The 16,776-nt window shown below is 49.1% G+C and overlaps 1 protein-coding gene across 1 annotated transcript in view; it reads left to right on the plus strand.

The window, feature by feature from the left end:
• TRABD2B (TraB domain containing 2B) overlaps positions 1-16,776 on the plus strand; it is a 222,290-nt gene that overhangs the window by 181,971 nt on the left and 23,543 nt on the right. The window contains exons 3-4 of the mRNA XM_037827280.1: positions 4,847-4,993; positions 11,097-11,271. Of these exons, the coding sequence (XP_037683208.1) occupies positions 4,847-4,993; positions 11,097-11,271 (322 nt within the window). The remainder of the gene's footprint in view (positions 1-4,846; positions 4,994-11,096; positions 11,272-16,776) is intronic.

The following is a 16,776-nucleotide window of genomic DNA, read 5'->3' on the forward strand; positions in this document are numbered from 1 at the left end:
TCGTGGTGGCCGGGCCTCCACACAGCCATCCAGGGACAGCGAAGCAGGCGAGAAGGTGAGAGGCCTTCTCCCGGTGTTTGTTATTCCATGTCAAAGCCTTACTGTAAACATTATCCTGGAGTGGGCCACCAAGGCTACATTGAGGAAAGTTTGTTATTCTTAAGTGGCCATGAGCAGAAGTAGTGGAGGCCTAGGAGTCTGTGAGCAGTGCCAGACTTAGGAAGTCAGGATGAATGAGGGAGAAACCAATATCAGGGCAAGACAATGCATTCCCTGCCTATTCACAGCACCTTATAATCCCCATTCTAGCACTTACCCCTGTACTTCAGTGGCCAGTTGACACATCCACCGCTAAAATGAGCTCCTCGTGGATAGGTACCAAGTTGAATGAATCCACAAATCCCAGATTCCCAGAGAGCATTGGCAGAAAGTAAATGTTGAGTGAGTGAATGAATGCAGTTTCCCATGTTTGTTGGAAGCACTAAACTAAAGAAGGATGTTCTTTCACTGAAGCCCTGTTTGTGGGAACCTGTTCTGGAACCAGATAGCACAATATCCAATCCCAGCTCTGTCCTTTACCAGCTGTGTGGCCTTGAGCCCATCACTCCTTCTGCTTCTTTGGTTTCCCTTCTGTGACTAGGATACAATCCCTGCTGGTCCTCTCCCAGAGAGAAAGAGGAGGCACCATCAGGTAGTGGTGCCTGTTCCACCCCTCTCTAGCTTTGATACCTTTGGTGAGTTACCTCATGTCTCATTTTCTGCAGTTTTCTTTCTTTATTTAATCTAATAAATGGGGCTAATACTAGATGTCCCTCAGAGTTGTTGTGAGAATTAAATGAGTTAATATGAGCCTAGAAATTTCCTGGCACATAGTACGTACTCAATAAACACAGCAATTCTAATAATGAATGGGTAAGGACTGCTTTATAGATGGCAAAGGGTGGGTACAAGAGAGGAGATGCAGGGGAAAGGGCACAAGATTCGGGATCCGCATCCTCCCTTCTTCCCTTCCTTCCAAAATACTTCCTGAGTGTCTTCTGTGTCTGGGGGATTCAACAGTGAAGAGAGGGGCAGGCTTCCTGCCCCCATGGAGCTCTCTGTCTGGAGAGGCAGGGAGCAGGGAATTACTTGAAAAGGGAAATTCAGTCGGATAAGCACTGAGACCACGGGAAGTCTGGAGAGGCAGTAAATCCAGCCCAGGTTGGGGGGTGGGGGGTCTGGGATGACAGCCCCAGGTTACGGTCCTGGCTCTCCCACACTCCAGCTGAGTCATGCTGGGAATGCCCTAAAATAATCTGGGCCTCTGTTTTCTATCTGCAGCATGCTAACAATAATTACTTCTTGGCCATTTCAAAGGATGTGGCAAAACGTGTAGGATTGACATGGATTGTGTCAATGGGTACTTGCTGGGAGCTTCTGGAAATCCAGCCCCAGCTGTGTGGTCCAGGTCAGTGTAAAGGGTCCTGGGTGGGGAGTCAGGAGACAGGGGGTAGAGTCCGCTCTGCCCCTGGCTCTCCGTGTGGCCTTGGGCAAGACCCACCCGGTGGCTCTGGGTCCTGTCTCCTCTCCTCTCTGCCATGAGAGCATAAGATGAGATCAGTGGTTCTCAAACTGCTTCCAGGGAACCCTTGGGTCCCACAGAGAAGCTTTAGGGTTCCCTGCTGCAGGAAGTTTCCATTTTTATATTCTCTACGTTTTGAGTTCTGAGTAAGATTCCTTTGGAAAACAACAACAAAAAGGATTCCATTGCTAAAAATGGTTTGAAAAGCCACTGGACCAGATGACCTCAGGGGGCCTTTTCATCTCCAATCCGGGAAGGTTTGGGTCTCTTTTTCCCTCCAAGTTTTATATAACAAAACTTACACAGCACTTCCTACATACCAGGGACTTTTCTCAACACCTGGCAGACAGACATTAAGGCCTTTGAATCACTAGAACATCCCCCAGCTCCTTGAGAGCTGCACAATTGCCAAAGTGACTCTGTGAGTCAAGGACGACCAGGGGAGCCACTGCCCCTCCGGCAGGGCCTTCTGGGGCTCCTGGGCCAATGACCTCTCCCCAGGGCAGGTGGCAGCAGGGCAGATGTGTGCAGGGATAGGGTGTGGTCAGAGGAAGCCTGGGTGTCCCAGCCCCTCAGAGGACACAGACACAGACACCGATGCTCAATATAGACAGTTTCATCCAAGGCATGCATGAGGAAGGGGCTGTTGTCTCAGAGTGTCCATAGCAACAGGGCCACTCACTGTCTCCCGTAGCCCATCCCCGGCCACCAGGCTGCCATTGAAACCCTGCACCAGGTGGCTGCAGATCGGATTTCAGGGGTGGTGGCCAGAGCCAGGAGGCCTAGAGAAGGCTCAGAAGTGGGGTGGTGGGGTCTGACCTCATCTCCAGTCAGCTCATGAGGGGAGCAGCCTGGGCGGCTGCATCCCAGTACAAATCCAGCTCTGCTGCCCTGCCAGAAACAAAAAGGAGAGAAGGTGGGTAGAGGTGAGCTCACGAGCACAAGCTGGGCCCTACTGCCCATGTCAGTATTTTGGCCAGACTTTAAGTGCCTATTTCATGATCTCTTCTGCTCTGCCACTTGGTGAGGGCATAACCCAAATGCAGACAGGGTGCCAGAGTTCTAGGGACTAGTCTTAAGGGCTTGACAAGCAGCCTTGAACTATGAAGCAAACACCACATGGGTCATAGTGCTACAGAAAGGATGGGGTGATACCAGGCACCATGCTGAGTGCTGAGGACGCAAAAAAGAATAAAATGCAGTTTCTGTCTTCAGGAAGCCTAATGGGGAGACAGGTAGCTGATTAGCAATTACAATATAATGTTCACACCATGGTGGAGGGAAGTGTGGTGTATCACTTACCTGTTGCCACATTATCTGAGCAATAAAAATAAGCGTGTACTGCTCTTGAACCTGGGACCAGTTGTGTGTAGACTAGTGGCTTTGCTGGTCTCGGCCAGGCTCACTCACGTGTCTTGGAGTTGGCTGGCTGTAGGCTGATCTAGGAGATTGGCTCTGCTCTATTCCTCCAGCAGGCTAGCCTGGGCCTGTTCTCCGGGCAATGGCAGAGGTAGAAGCAGCAGCAGCAGCAACATACAAGTGCTTTTGGGGCCTCCACTTGTAATGGTTACTAGCATCCCATTGACCAAAGCAAGTCACACCACTGAGCCCAGAGTCAGCGTGGAAGGGAGCTACAGGGTTCCATAGCAAAGGGCATGAATACAGGGAGGGGTTAAGGTTTGGAGGCTCTAATGACTGCCACACATGGAGATGCAGGAACATCTGAGCAGAGTCTGGATGTCCAAGTCTGAATGTGCAAGTGGAAAGTGAAGGGAGAAGATTTTCTGTGCACAGGGAACAGCATGCACAGAAGCACAGAGGCAAGAAGATTGCTTTGTTTGAAGAACACTGCATAGTTTAGTACTTTGGAGGGGTAAGGGCATTGTAAGAAATGAGGTTAGAGACTACAGTGTGGTCCAGGTCACTGCCTTGGAGGCTGTACTGAAGAGCTGGGCCTTTATCCTAAGGGCAGGAGGGACCCACGAAAGCTTTGAGCCAAAAGGAGAAAGAAAGAAATCATCAGGATTTGTGCTTTAAAGAGATGAATCCAACAGAAGAATATGGGTCGGGTGGGAAGGGTGGGGGTCTGGGAGGACTCAGAGAAAGATGCTCGGGCCTGAACTGGTGTGGACCAAGAGGATGGGGGTCTGTCGTCCAAGACACTGTGCAAACAGAATGATCAGGGCCTGAGAACAGAAGGGCAGGGGCTGGGGAAACAGCAGAGCAGTTAGTCTGAGCCCACCTTCTGACATTTTGCAGAGACTGCAATGAGTTTTTCTCTCTAGATCTGTGCTAAATATCCCAAATAATGGATAGACTCCTTCCTTCTGTTGGCCAGAGGAGTCTGGAAGACGCAGTCACGCAAAGCTAGGCTCTAACCCCAGCTGTGAAGAACCGAGCAAGACCCATCCCCTAACTGGGCCTCAGTTTCCCCATCTAAACTAGGTGCATTGGACTAGATAATTGCTTGGGGCGCTCATACATCAGGCAGGCCATGTTCCATTAGCACTGTCGTCCTCAAATACCAGAGGCAGTTGGGCTGCCTAAGAATTCCCCAGGGAGCTTATTAAAAATACGGATAGGTCCTGGGCCTCACCTCAGGATTCTGATTCCAGAGGGTGACATGTGGGCGTCTGATTTTTTATATAGCCTTCTAGGTGATCCTGATGCCTGGCAGGCCTGGCTGGGGCCCAGCTGTGTTCCCAGGGCACAGAGGAGCTTCAGGACACACATGCTAAAGGCAAGCTTGGATCTGACTCTGAGAAACCCAGCTCCAAAGGTCTTTGTCCTGGTTCAAGGAATCCTGCTGAGGAGGTGGCATTTTGGTTGGTTTGACATCTTTTTTTTGCTCGTTTGTTTGTTTGGCTTTGTTGAGTTACAAAATAATTCCAAAAGGAGTATGTTCATTCTAGAACAAAAAAGAAAGGAGAAGGAATGCATAGGAAAACAAAGGCATTAAAAGAAAATCTCACCCATCATTCCAAAACCCAGACATCCCGGTTTCTTATTTTGCCACATTAAGATAAGACGTTGGTGCCCAGAGCTGGACTGAGAGCCTGTGTGGGCCAAGGGCTGGAGGTGGAACAGGCAAAACGTGTTCAGAGACCAGTGAGCAAGGAGTGGGAAATGTGGAGATGGTCAGGCTGAGCCTGCGGGGGCCGGGCCCCACACACCTTCTCTGTTTCAGGGCCGGTTGCCCAAATTCTAGAGCGAGGAGAGCTGGTCCTGGAGGCCAGCCAGAGGCCCTGGGCACAGCCCTGAGTGTGCTCTCTTTCCTCCGTCCAGGTGCTGTTTGCCCTGAATCAGACCCTGCTGCAGCACGAGAGCGTACGGGCCGGGAGCCTGCAGGCCCCATACACCACGGAGGACCTCATCAAGCATTACAACTGCGGGGACCTCAACGCCGTCATCTTCAACCACGACACGTCCCAGGTGAGGCTCTCCTCCCCCAGCCTCACAGCCTCTGGGTACCCGCTCCAAAGGCCTTGAGCCAGGCCCATCTGAACCCACCTGGAATTTATCAGACCAGGCAGAGCCAATATTCTCTCCAGCCCTGGTAGGCAGGGGCTGTTGTTATTCCCATTTTACAGTTGGGGAAACTGAGGCATGGGGAGGGAAAGAGACTTGGCCCAAGGCCACGCAGTTTATCAGTGGCAGAGCAGCAACGTCAGCCAGGCCTGTGTGGCCCTGCAGCCTGGGACCCTAGAAGCTTAGCCTGTCAGAACTGGAGGCTCTTGAGAGGTTGGGGAAACTGAGACCCAGGGAAGGAAAACTCACAGTTACTCAGAGCTTGGACTTGAGTCTAGCCAGGACATTCTAACTTGATTTACAGAGTCCTAGAGGAAAGATTAACAGCAGGTTGGTCTGGCACGCTCCTGCTCAGACTCCACCATATCTCCCCATTGCTGTCAGGATAAATTCCAAGATGCTTCCTGCAGCACTCAAGGCCCTCTGTGAACTGCCCTCTGCTGACCTTGTCACCCAAAACCCCACCCCACAGGTCCTGTTCTGCTGAGCTATGGATCTTGTAGCTCTTCCCCTAATCAGTTTGTCATTTCATACCTCTGTGCCTTTGTTCAGGTTTCTTTCTCCATCCTCCTGGGTTCCTCCCACTTGGCCATGGTCAAATGTCACCTCCTCCAGGAAGCCTCTCTGATCTCCTGGTATTTAGGGTTAAGGTATCCCCCAGTTCCTCCAGGCTGCCTGCACTTCCCTCTATCATGGTGCTTGAATATCCATTCTTTTTTTTTTTTTTTTAATTTAACAGCTTTGTTGAAGGATAATAGACAAAAATTGCATGCATATTTAAAGTGTACCATTTGATAATTTTTGATGTATGTATGTATACACCTGTGAAACTATCATCACAGTCAAGGTAATGAACATGCCCATCACCCCCAAAGGTTTCTTCATGCCTCTTTGTAGTCCCTTCCTTCTTCCCAGCCCTGCTTTCCTTTGCTATAGATTAGTTTTCATTTCCTAGAATTTTATATAAATGGAATCATTCAGTATGTATATTTTTAATGCAATTTTATTGAGATATATTCACATACCATGTAATCCATCCAAAGTATACAATCAGTGACTCACAGTATCATCATATAGTTCTGCATTCATTGCCACAACCAATTTTAGAGCATTTTCATTACTCCAAAATAAAGGAAAAAATAAAAATAAAAAAGAACACCCAAAACATCCTATGCCTATTATTTATATTTTTTTTTTGTTTTTATTTTATTACTCCTCTGCATACACTGGGGAAAGGGAATGTCAGTCACAAGGTTTTCACAATCACATGGTCACTCAATAAAACCTATATAGTTATATAATCATCACCAAGAATCAAGTCTACTGGATTACAGTTCAACAGATTCAGGTTTTTCCTTCTAGGTATTCTAATACACTCAAAACTAAAAAGGAATATCTATTTAATGCATAAGAATAACCTCCAGAAGGACCTCTCAACTCTATTTGAAATCTCTTAGCCACTAAAACTTTATTTTGTTTCATGTCTTTTCCCCCTTTTGGTAAAGAAGTCTCTCTCAATCCCATGATGCCAGGGCCATGCTCATCCCTGGAAGTCATGTCCCAAGTTTCTGGGGAGATTTATACCCCTGGGAATCATGTCCCATGTAGGGGAAAGGGTAGTGAGTTTATTTGTAGAGTTGGGTTTGAGAACGAGGGGCCACGTATGAGCAACAAAAGAGGTTCTCTGGGGGTGACTCTTAAGGATAATTATAAGTAAGCTTAAGGGCAAGCCCTAAGATCAAGGGCTTGACTTATTAAATTGGAAGTTCCTAATGCTTGAGAGAATATCTGGAGTTCACCAGTTGGGGAAGTTTAATATTTCCACATTTTCCCCTAGTCCCTCAAGGAGACTTTGCAAATACTTTTTTATTTTCTGCCCCAAATACCCTGGAATGTATTGGGACATTACATTAACCTGTACAGAATAACAGGATCTCTTTCCCTATTTTAGGTTCCATGTAATTATGTTGTCTAATAAATTGACCAAACAGGTTAAATCAAATAGTGTGCTACAGAGAATATAAATTTTGTACCAAATAAACATCTCTAAAATAACAGTTAAAACTCAGGAATAGATGTTACTGCTATAAGAGCTTACAGTCTACAAACCTTTACAATAAGCCTTCTTGAACATTGTGTGCTCCTGTATTGTTGATTGCCCAATCTCTGCCCTCGTTCTATCCCCTGATAACCTGTACTCTCGAATTCATTTCTCAGCATTTGCTCATTGTAGTTAGTTTATATTAGTGAGGCCTTACAATATTTGTCATTTCATTTCTGGCTTATTTCACTCAACATGATGTCCTCAAGGTTCATTCATTTAGTTGCATGTCTCAGTACGTCATTCCTTCTTGCTGCCGCTCAATATTCCATTTACACCACAGTTTGACCTTCCATTCACCCATCGATGTACCTTAGGCCACCTCCATTCACTGCAAATCATGAATACTGCTGCCAAAACACCAGTGTGCAAATGCCTATTCATGTCCCTGCTTTCAGTTCTTCCAAGTATATACTAAATAACAGGGCTGCAGGATCATATGGGAACCCTATACTTAGCCTCCTGTGGAACCACCACACTGCCCTCCAGAGGGACTGCACCATTCTACTTCTCTACCTACAGTGAATAGATATCTTTCTCTCTCCACATCTTCTCTAGCACTTGTATCTTTCTGTTTATTTTTTTAACAGTGCTATTCACACACCATACAATCCATCCTAAGTGGACAATCAGTAGCTCCTGGTATTATCAAATAGTTTTGCTTTTACTGCTGCAATCTATATAAGAACATTTCCATTTATGATATTTTTTCTCTTTCTTCAATTTGGTATTTGTAGGGTCTTCTCCAGTCTGTATCTTCCTCCAGAGTTCTGAACAATTCAGAATTGTCCTTTTTGTTTGCTGACTCTCTGGAGAGAGGTTTTCAGTAGCTGTCTATATCGCCATGTTGATGATGTCACCTCAGTATCTCCATTCATTTAAGAAGTAGTTGAATTGGTCAGGATGGGCCATTTTCATGCTCAGGACACACTGCATCGGCTCCTCCATTTCTCTCAGGGTAAAATCTAGGGTCTCTGTGATGGTCAGCGTGGTCCCCATGGTCTGCCCCTATACCCCAACCTCATCTCCCTCTGCTTTTCCCTCTCACACATACCACTCCTTGCTCATACAGGCCTTCTTGCTGCTCCCTGCACCTGGGTTGCTCATCCCCAGGTATCACTGTGGCTCACTCCCTCCCTTCCTTTGAGACTTAACTCAAATATCACCATTTCAAGGAGGCCAGCCCCAACTACCCTTACCCCCCATTCCCACGTTCCTCATTGCTTTTATTATGCTCCAGTTTTTCCATTGGATTGCTCATCTTCTAACACCATATATTTGGTTCATTAATCAGTTACTATTTATTATCTGCCCCTCCCCAGTGCCCATACTCATAGTAGGGCAGTGGAGAGATGGACTGCTCCACCAAGATCAGGGGAGCATACCTGACTGCCCCACGGGTACATAGGCAGAATCCAGCCCGAGTAGGAGCTAGGCCACACTTGCCCTTCAGACACATGAGCACCAAATATCAGGGTAGCGAGGCTAAATCCAGTGCCTATTTGCTGGTGGAAGAAAGGCACGGGTGAGGTGGGGCTACGTCTGTAGCTGGAGGCTGGAAGCCTGCAGGATGGGGTGGGGAGCGGGTAGGGGCTGCAGGGTATAGTCCTTCTGCCTGCAATCGGGGAAGGCATCAGGGAGGTGATATGGGGAACTAAGCTTGGGAGAGGAGTCCACCTACTGGGGATGAAGGGAAGGCATGGCAAGCAGAGCAAGCAGACCCACACAGGGCCTGACCAGTGGTAGTTCTCAGAGGGTACCTGTTGGATGGATGGGGTAACGAGAAGGGATGAGGCTATTGAAGTTGGTGATGTCAGCAGAACCTGAGCAAGTAACCATCAGACCTGGTCATGAACCCAGGGGACCCTATACTGAAGTCACCCCCTACCTCTCAGCCCATCTGCCTCATCACTCCATCCCAGACCTATCACTCAAGGGCGCTGGGGACTTGACGTGTCCTCTTTAAAATGTAATCATGCATCCTGCACTTGAACTTGTCACGGGAGATTTAAGGCTCCCGACCAGTCTAATGACATCATTAATTTGCTTCCCTCGCAGCTCCAGCCCAAACCCAGGCCCCATCCTTGGCATGGAGCCAAGGCCCATCAGCACAAAATAACACAGAGAATGCTGGCCAGCAGCTGAGCAGCCCAAGGAACCGGAGTGTCTAGCCCATCTCCTTCACAGCTTTGAATTTTACCTTTCTGGTTGTTTCCCTGTAACTATTTTTTTAGCTCCCCAAGGAATGAATGGAGATCCATTTTTCCACCAATGCACACACGTGGTCAGGAAGCAGAAGAGGAAAGGCGGGTACTTCCACAGGTCCCAAGGAGAAGGCATCTCCCCAAACCTTTGGAAGAGGGAGTGGGAAGCAGAATGCTGCCTTTGTGGGTCTGTGATGGTTCTGAAAGCCAATCATTTGTCATTTCCATCTATACCACCTGCCTGAGGTCAACTGGACATCATTGGGGAAAGATGAGATGAAGCCAGCTCCATCCCCAGGCTCTTTGTATAATAGCTGTCGTTTATTAAAGACCTCCTCTGTGCCATGTACTACCCTAAGCACTTTCCAAAACTGATCTCACGTAATCCCTACTACAACATGTATTACTCCCACATACAGATTTGGAGACTGAGACTTAGAGAGGCCAAAAAACTTGCTAGTTAAAGAGAGACAACCCAGCTAGTAAGTGGCAAAAGAGGGATCCAACCTGAGTTATCCTGGCTGTCTGACTTCAGGACCCACATTTTATAACCGCCATACCTCAGCTGCCTCTCAGCTCATTCATTTATTCATTCATTCATTCACTCATTAAACATATATTTATTTGTTGGCACAACATGGTCCCATGTTCTCTCCCACACCCAAGGAATAGAGAGAAGCCTGTGAAAGGCATGTTTCCAGAAATATCCCTTTTGAGTCTTTTGTGCTCCACCCCACTCAGAAGTTTATTCCTACAGCTGCATTAAGTCCAAGTGTGGTCTGTTTTGTCAGGGGTGCCAGTCATCCTTCCAAAGCGATAGGCAGGGTGGGGAGGGACTCCATTCATTCATTTATTCATTTGTCATACAGTCCCCAGGTATCGACTCTGTGCTTTCCCTGACTGGGCACTATCAAGGCTGCCATGTGCAGCTTTGCAGGTTGCACACTGCACAAGTCTAGGGAGCACCAGTCATATCATTGTCTTGCTCTTCCCCGAACAGTGAATCAGGCCTTTCTGGCAGAGAAGCCCTATGGTACACAGCTCCCTACCTCCCCTGTAGTTCTGGGGAGTGCACAAGTCCTTGGCCAGCAGATGGCAGAGGCAGATGTCACAGCCTTCTCAGAGTTCTGCAGGATTCAGCCTCTAGTAACTCCTCCATTGTCCTCAGAAGAGTATTGACAACTTTGTGGTGTCTCTAAAAGCTATGGTCTGGGCTGAATGACATGCTCCTTGTGGCCCTCCTGTTACAGCAGGCAGCTCAGTAGATCCTAAATACCCTCTTGCTGAACTGAACTCCTTCTACCTCCAGTGCTGGGCACAGCCAGAAAGTGGGAGCAGTTCACAAGATGAGCTGTGCCCTGGCCTCCCAGACCCACGTTAAGGCAGAGACACAGGCAGAAAGTGACATGGGGGAGTCTGGCAGCCTGGGTCTCTTATCCCAGCTCAGCCACTTCACCAGCTGTTTGACTTTGCATACGTCTCTGGATCTTTTCCAGTCTTGCTTTCTTCATCTGTAAAACTGGAATAACATTACTTATCTCACAGGGTTTTCAAAATTGATGAGAAATGTACACAAAATGTGTAGCCCACTGTAGGGGCTTAATAAAGGTAAGTCGCCCAGCCCCACCTGAGCTGTGCGGGTTTATCTGAAGTCCCCCTTGCTCCCTGGAGAACTTAAGGCAGCCTCTGTCTTGCCTTGCAGCTGCCCAACTTTATCAACACCACCCTCCCACCGCACGAGCAGGTGACAGCCCAGGAGATCGACAGCTACTTCCGCCAGGAGCTTATCTACAAGCGGAACGAGCGGATGGGAAAAAGGGTCATGGCGCTTCTGCAGGAGAATGAAGACAAGATCTGCTTCTTTGCCTTCGGAGCAGGTTTGGGCCACAGTGGGGAAGGGATTATTTGCAGAATCTTCGCCTTGGAAAGGTTGGGAGATTTGCTAGACCCTGCCATCTTAGTTTGCCAGGGCTGCTGTAACAAATACCACAGCCTGACGAGGAATTTGCCGTCTCAAGGTTTTGGAAATTAGAAGGTATCAGCAGGCTGTGCTTTCTCGACAGTCTGTAGCTTTCCAGTGGCAGCTCAATCTCTGCCTCCATCACATGGGGATCTGTCTCCTTTTGTTTCTCCTCTGGCTTCTACTGCATGTCCAAAATCCCAGTCGGATTGGATTAAGGCCACCCCTATGTCAGTTTGGCCTCATCTTAATAGGATCTTGGAAGATCCCATTTACAAACAAGTCCACACCCACAGGCCCGGCGATTCAGATTTGAGCATGTCATTGTAGGGGGCACGATTCAATCCACCACACCTCTCCTGATCTCTTCTTCTGAAAGGGGAACATTGAGGCCCCAAATGGGGCAGGAGAAGCCACGCAGCATTCAGCAGCAGGGTGGGGGTCCCAATTTAAGTCTCCTGTTTCTGGTCCAGGGCTCTTCAGTATCAGTTCCCAAGGGCAAGGGCTGTGACCCCTGTGGAGACCAGGACAACCTCTGTGGGCCCTTTCATGCTCCAGAAGGCCATGTGGAGAGCTCAGAACTGGAGCCAGCTCCCACCGTCCAGCAGCCTTGGGCCTACCAAAAGCAGCCAGGGCTAAAGCTGTGAGAGTCAAGGGGCCCCATGGGGTAAAGGTGGGATCTGGCATACCACAATCCTGGCTCCCTGTCCCACGTCCGGATGGCGCAGCCTTCGCAGAATACCCTCACAGAGGCTCAGTTCCCTTACCTGGAAATGGACTGTGAGAGCTATAACTAATTGAATTATTTTTTGATGAATCAAAAAACAGCTACATTGCAGAATCATTGTAAAGTTTAGTGTTAAGATATGAGATTAGTGATAAGATATAAACCGCCTGTAACATAGGAGAAACTCAAAATGGCAGCTACCATTATCATCATCATTGTTAGAATAGTATAAGTATAACCATCTCAATGCGGAAACATCAAGGCTTGATGCTTCCTTCCATGGGGACCAGTTCTTCATGCAAAGGGAAGTCCACATGTTCAGATACAGGACTCATCTCACGTCTCTTCTGCTCCCTCTCCTTTTTCTCCTCCCTCTTCTCCTTTACCAATGACCACCATGTCTGCACTGGGATCAGGATCTGGCACTTGCCTACTTGATTAGTCAGTTTTTGCTCAGTAGCCTACAACAACAATCTACCTCTTGCTCATGTTACCTGCAATTTGGGTTGATGAAATTGTCCCCCTGTTTTGTGGGAATTAAATGCAAGTGTTTAGGGAAGTGCTCAGCCAGGCTTGACCTGGCATGCCTGCTGCTGCCCTCTAGCCCTTCTCTTTCCTGACCTGATACCCACACACTGCCCACCCAGGTGGGGCCGAGTTGGATCAAGTCAAGGAGTCTTTTTGCACATCCTGATTTTGTAATAGGGTGTGTTCATGATTTAGGTCTGTCCCCCTAATTCCACCCTAAATACTTCAGAGACAAGAGCCAGGGATACCTGGCTTGTCTGTCCTTTCTTCCTTCCTCTGCAGCCCTCAGCATAGTCAAGGCACATAGAAATGATCACAGGCCCTCTGGGACAGTCTCTTTAAGGCCACAGCTGCAGCTGGATGGCAAGAGTTCTGAGCTCCCATTGGCGCTCTGCCACGGCCTGGTGTGGCCTCTGGCAAATCCCTTCCCCTCTTTGAGCCTCAGTTTACTTATCTGAACAGAAAGAGCCAGGACTTACTGGTTTCTAAGGGTCTCTCCTGCTGGAACATCTATGATTGCAAGAGCTATTCCAACCCAGGTGTCAGAGAAGGGAGGGCTTCCTGTGGGAGACCCGTAAGAGCTTCCTAGGGGGGCTGGCATGAACAAGGCCTTGACCATCTGTGTCGAGAGGGCTCTCCAGCTGACAGACACCTACTGGGGGCCTGGTGTGAGTTGGAACAGCTTTAAGGACCCATGCAGGAATGTCCTCTTCTCACTCACCATCCAGCTGTTTCCCAGCCCTCCCCCCTATAGGCATCTGGGCAGTGCATTCTCTGCTGGTACAGCTCCCAGCTGACTCCAGAAAAGGAACCACTCTGAGCTCATCGAGCTCCAGACTTGACCCCAGGTCTAAGAAGAGCCCCAGGAGAGCCCAGTCATGAGGGAGACCAATGAGGGAACTAGCATTCCATCTGCCCCAGGTCTCAGGACGAGAGTCACCCAGGGCCTGGGGGCAGTTCTCACAAGCTCTTTCCCAGGGGAGAGGAAACAGGAGAGCCTGGAGATGAAAATCACAGGGGTGAGGGCAGCCCTGGGCTGGACCTCCTTTTCCCTAAACCTCAGATCCATGGGGACACCAGTGCTCACCAGGAGAGCACTCAGGCATTATGCCTGACTCCAGCTTCTTTTCCAACTCCAAAATCCAGTCAGGCATGGTAGGTCCTGTCGATAGACTTCCAAAAAGGCCTTAAACCCACCCACTGCTACTCTCCCAGCCCAAGCATCCATCAACTCTAGCCTCCTCACCTTCTCTCCACCTCTTGTCTGCTCCCCACAGTATAGCCCAGTGAATGGTGTTGGGTCTGCCTCCTTCTCCCAACTTGAGCTTCCAGGAGGGAGGGCACCAGGGCATAATCATCTCTGTGTCTTTGGTAGCATGTAACAGGTTTGGGGATTGGAGAGTGAATGAAAGAATGAATGAGTGAATGAATGAACAAAGGAATGAAAATTGACCAGAGCTTCCCCATCCTGCTGTCCTCTGGGCCCAGTGAGCTTCCTAAGACAGACCTGCAGTAAAGCCAGGGCACATGAAGCTCTACCTCAGCTCTCATAGACCTGCTCTCTAAAAACAGATGCAGATCTTGTTGGCATCTGTCACTTCTGGTTCAGCCACTCCTGGAACAAATGGCCCACACTGGGCTACAGAGTTACTCAAGACTCAAGAATTTCATAGCTGGAAGGAGACTCCCAGCTTGAACTTGCCTACCTCATCATAGCCATAGGCAAACTGGGGTTCCCAGAGGGCAGGGACATGGGCAGAGTCTCATGGCAAATCAGGGGCAGAGCCAGGACAGGACCCCAGGCCCATGAGCCGTGGTCCAAGGTCCTCATTGTCCTCTGTGGGGCAGGAAGCCAGCCAAGTGGGCCTGCAACAGTCACTGGCATGGAACATGTACACGAACAATCCATGATGAGAAAAGTCCTCTCCTGCTCTTTACACTCTTACGCCATGTAACTCCCAAGTCCCACATCTGATGACAGGCTGGAGATTTACGTGCAGGGCCAGGCCAAGTACACAAGGCAGCGTGCAACCTGCTACCACACCCGCTCCATAGTCATGCTCCTGTGCTGAACACCTCTGCATTGCCGTCTCGGGGTCACCTCGGGCTGTTGGGCAGTGGGGCCTCAGGGACAGCCTGACTTTGGTTGCCCCTGCCCCCATCAGATCCTTAAAGCCAGCACAGGGGCCCCAATCTGTGGGAGGAAGGGAGGGTGTAAGCCACTGGAAATCCCCCTAGCCATATCCAGGCATGTGCTTGCTCGCACAATGGACTTTCAGGCCCAGTTTCACTGGATGTCTCTAGAAAATATCTTAGGGAACAGAAACATGTTTAGAAGATATCCCAGGGGCTCCAACCAGAGCCAGGTCCCCACTGAGGTTCTGTCAACCTGCAACAGGCCCAGCCTCCAGCCCAATTCAGGTCCTGAAGGCTCTGTGGTCCTGGGGTTCCAGGGAGAGGCAGCACAAGCTAAGGAATCAGAGAGAACCAGAGCCAGCCTGGCCCCTCCCCTCCCTATTGAGACCCTCCCGCAGCCCACCCCAGCTCCAGAATCCCACCCGAGAACCCGCAAGGACAGACTGGATTTCCAGTGCTGAAGCCAGACAGGCCCCCCCTCTGTTCTGCTCTATGGGGTGGTTCAAAGCAAAGGGTAAGAGCTTTGGAGTCAGCAGGATTGGGTTTAAAACATGGCTGTACCGCTGTCAGCTAAGAGAACCCAGGAAAGCCATTTCACTGCTGGAGCCTCAGCTTTTCATCCACAAAGTGAGGGTAATATACCTGCCCTGTAGGATTGTGCCCATTTTAGGCCATAGATTTAAAACTCTTAACCATGGTGGAAGGTCTCTTACAATAAAATCCCCAGCTATGTGCCAGGCACCAATCTAGGCTCTTTAATTACATTACCCTTGATCTTTATAGTAGCACCACAGATTGGTTTCTTTATATTCATTTTGCAGATGAAAACTGAGGCCCAGAAAGGATCAGTGAATCCCTGAAGGCCGGGCAGGCAGAGCTTCCATGGGAGCCCTAGCCTCTTGGGACCCAGTCCTTGTCTTTTCCCCTGCACATTGTGTCCCTGCTGGTGTATTTGAGAAATGTTGATGATATTGTGGAAAGGGGTATCTGTCTAGCTGGTACATCACACAGAAGAATATTATTCTTAGTGTCTGTGATATTTCTGCAGCATGCGCTGTTTGACCTCTTCTGGGGGGAAGCAAGATTATCCCACAGGTTCAGAGGCATTTGGTGTGTGGCGTGCACAAAAATTCTGAGCAGGCTTGAGTGACATCTGGGGCCCCATTGGAAGCCCTGCTTCTCTGGACGGGTCCATGTCCAGTATGTGAGTTCAGTAATCCTGGAAGAAGTAAGGCTGATGATACAGGAGAGAGAGGGGGCGGAAAACTACCAGTCTTGAGTTCCAAGAAGGCAGGAAGGGTGGGAGCCCAGGCTCAGCCAGAGGGTCTGGCCTTGGGTGCAGGAGGGCACCTCTTCACTGTGTAACTGAAGGGAAGGAGGGAAGAAGCTTGCAGGCAGGCTTGGTGGTGGAAAGTCGAGAGAGTTCCCAACTGATAGGTTCTGATTTCTTATAAAATAGAAGCTGAAGTCATCTGTGGAGAAAGAGGAGGAAGGTGGGAGAGCTCCCACGGGCCATCTGTGATTGATTGGAAATGGCTGCGTAGACCATCATGGTGTGAAGGATGCTAAGCCACTGCGGAGCTCTTGGGAGGAGGTTGTGATTAATTAGTGATGTCTGCTGTGGACCAGGGTAAGGGCTCATGTGTGATGCCTATCTACTCTGCCTGAGCTAGGAACACAGAAAATGCTGATTGGCTGAGGGTCTATGAACCAGCAACATACCAAGTCTCAGGCAACACCAAACAGCTAGGGTATAAATGTGGGTGCTGCCCCAGGCCTGTCTTCTGATTTTATCCTAGCACCCACTGCTCAGTGATCATCCCGTGTATGTAAACCACCTCAGGGCAGGGCCCATACCTCCTCAGAATAGCCAACACTTCTTAGATGTTCTGTAAAAATATACTGGGCCAAATCCCCGAGAGGCACATGCATTCCATTCAGTCACATGACATCTCTTGGGCCTCAGGCCCCAGGTATGTCTCAGTCCCAGACACGAGAAGAAAAGGCTAATTTTATCCCTAGCTCCAGGAA

This window comes from Choloepus didactylus, chromosome 2 (assembly GCF_015220235.1).
Source record: "Choloepus didactylus isolate mChoDid1 chromosome 2, mChoDid1.pri, whole genome shotgun sequence".
Classification (NCBI taxonomy): domain Eukaryota; kingdom Metazoa; phylum Chordata; class Mammalia; order Pilosa; family Megalonychidae; genus Choloepus; species Choloepus didactylus.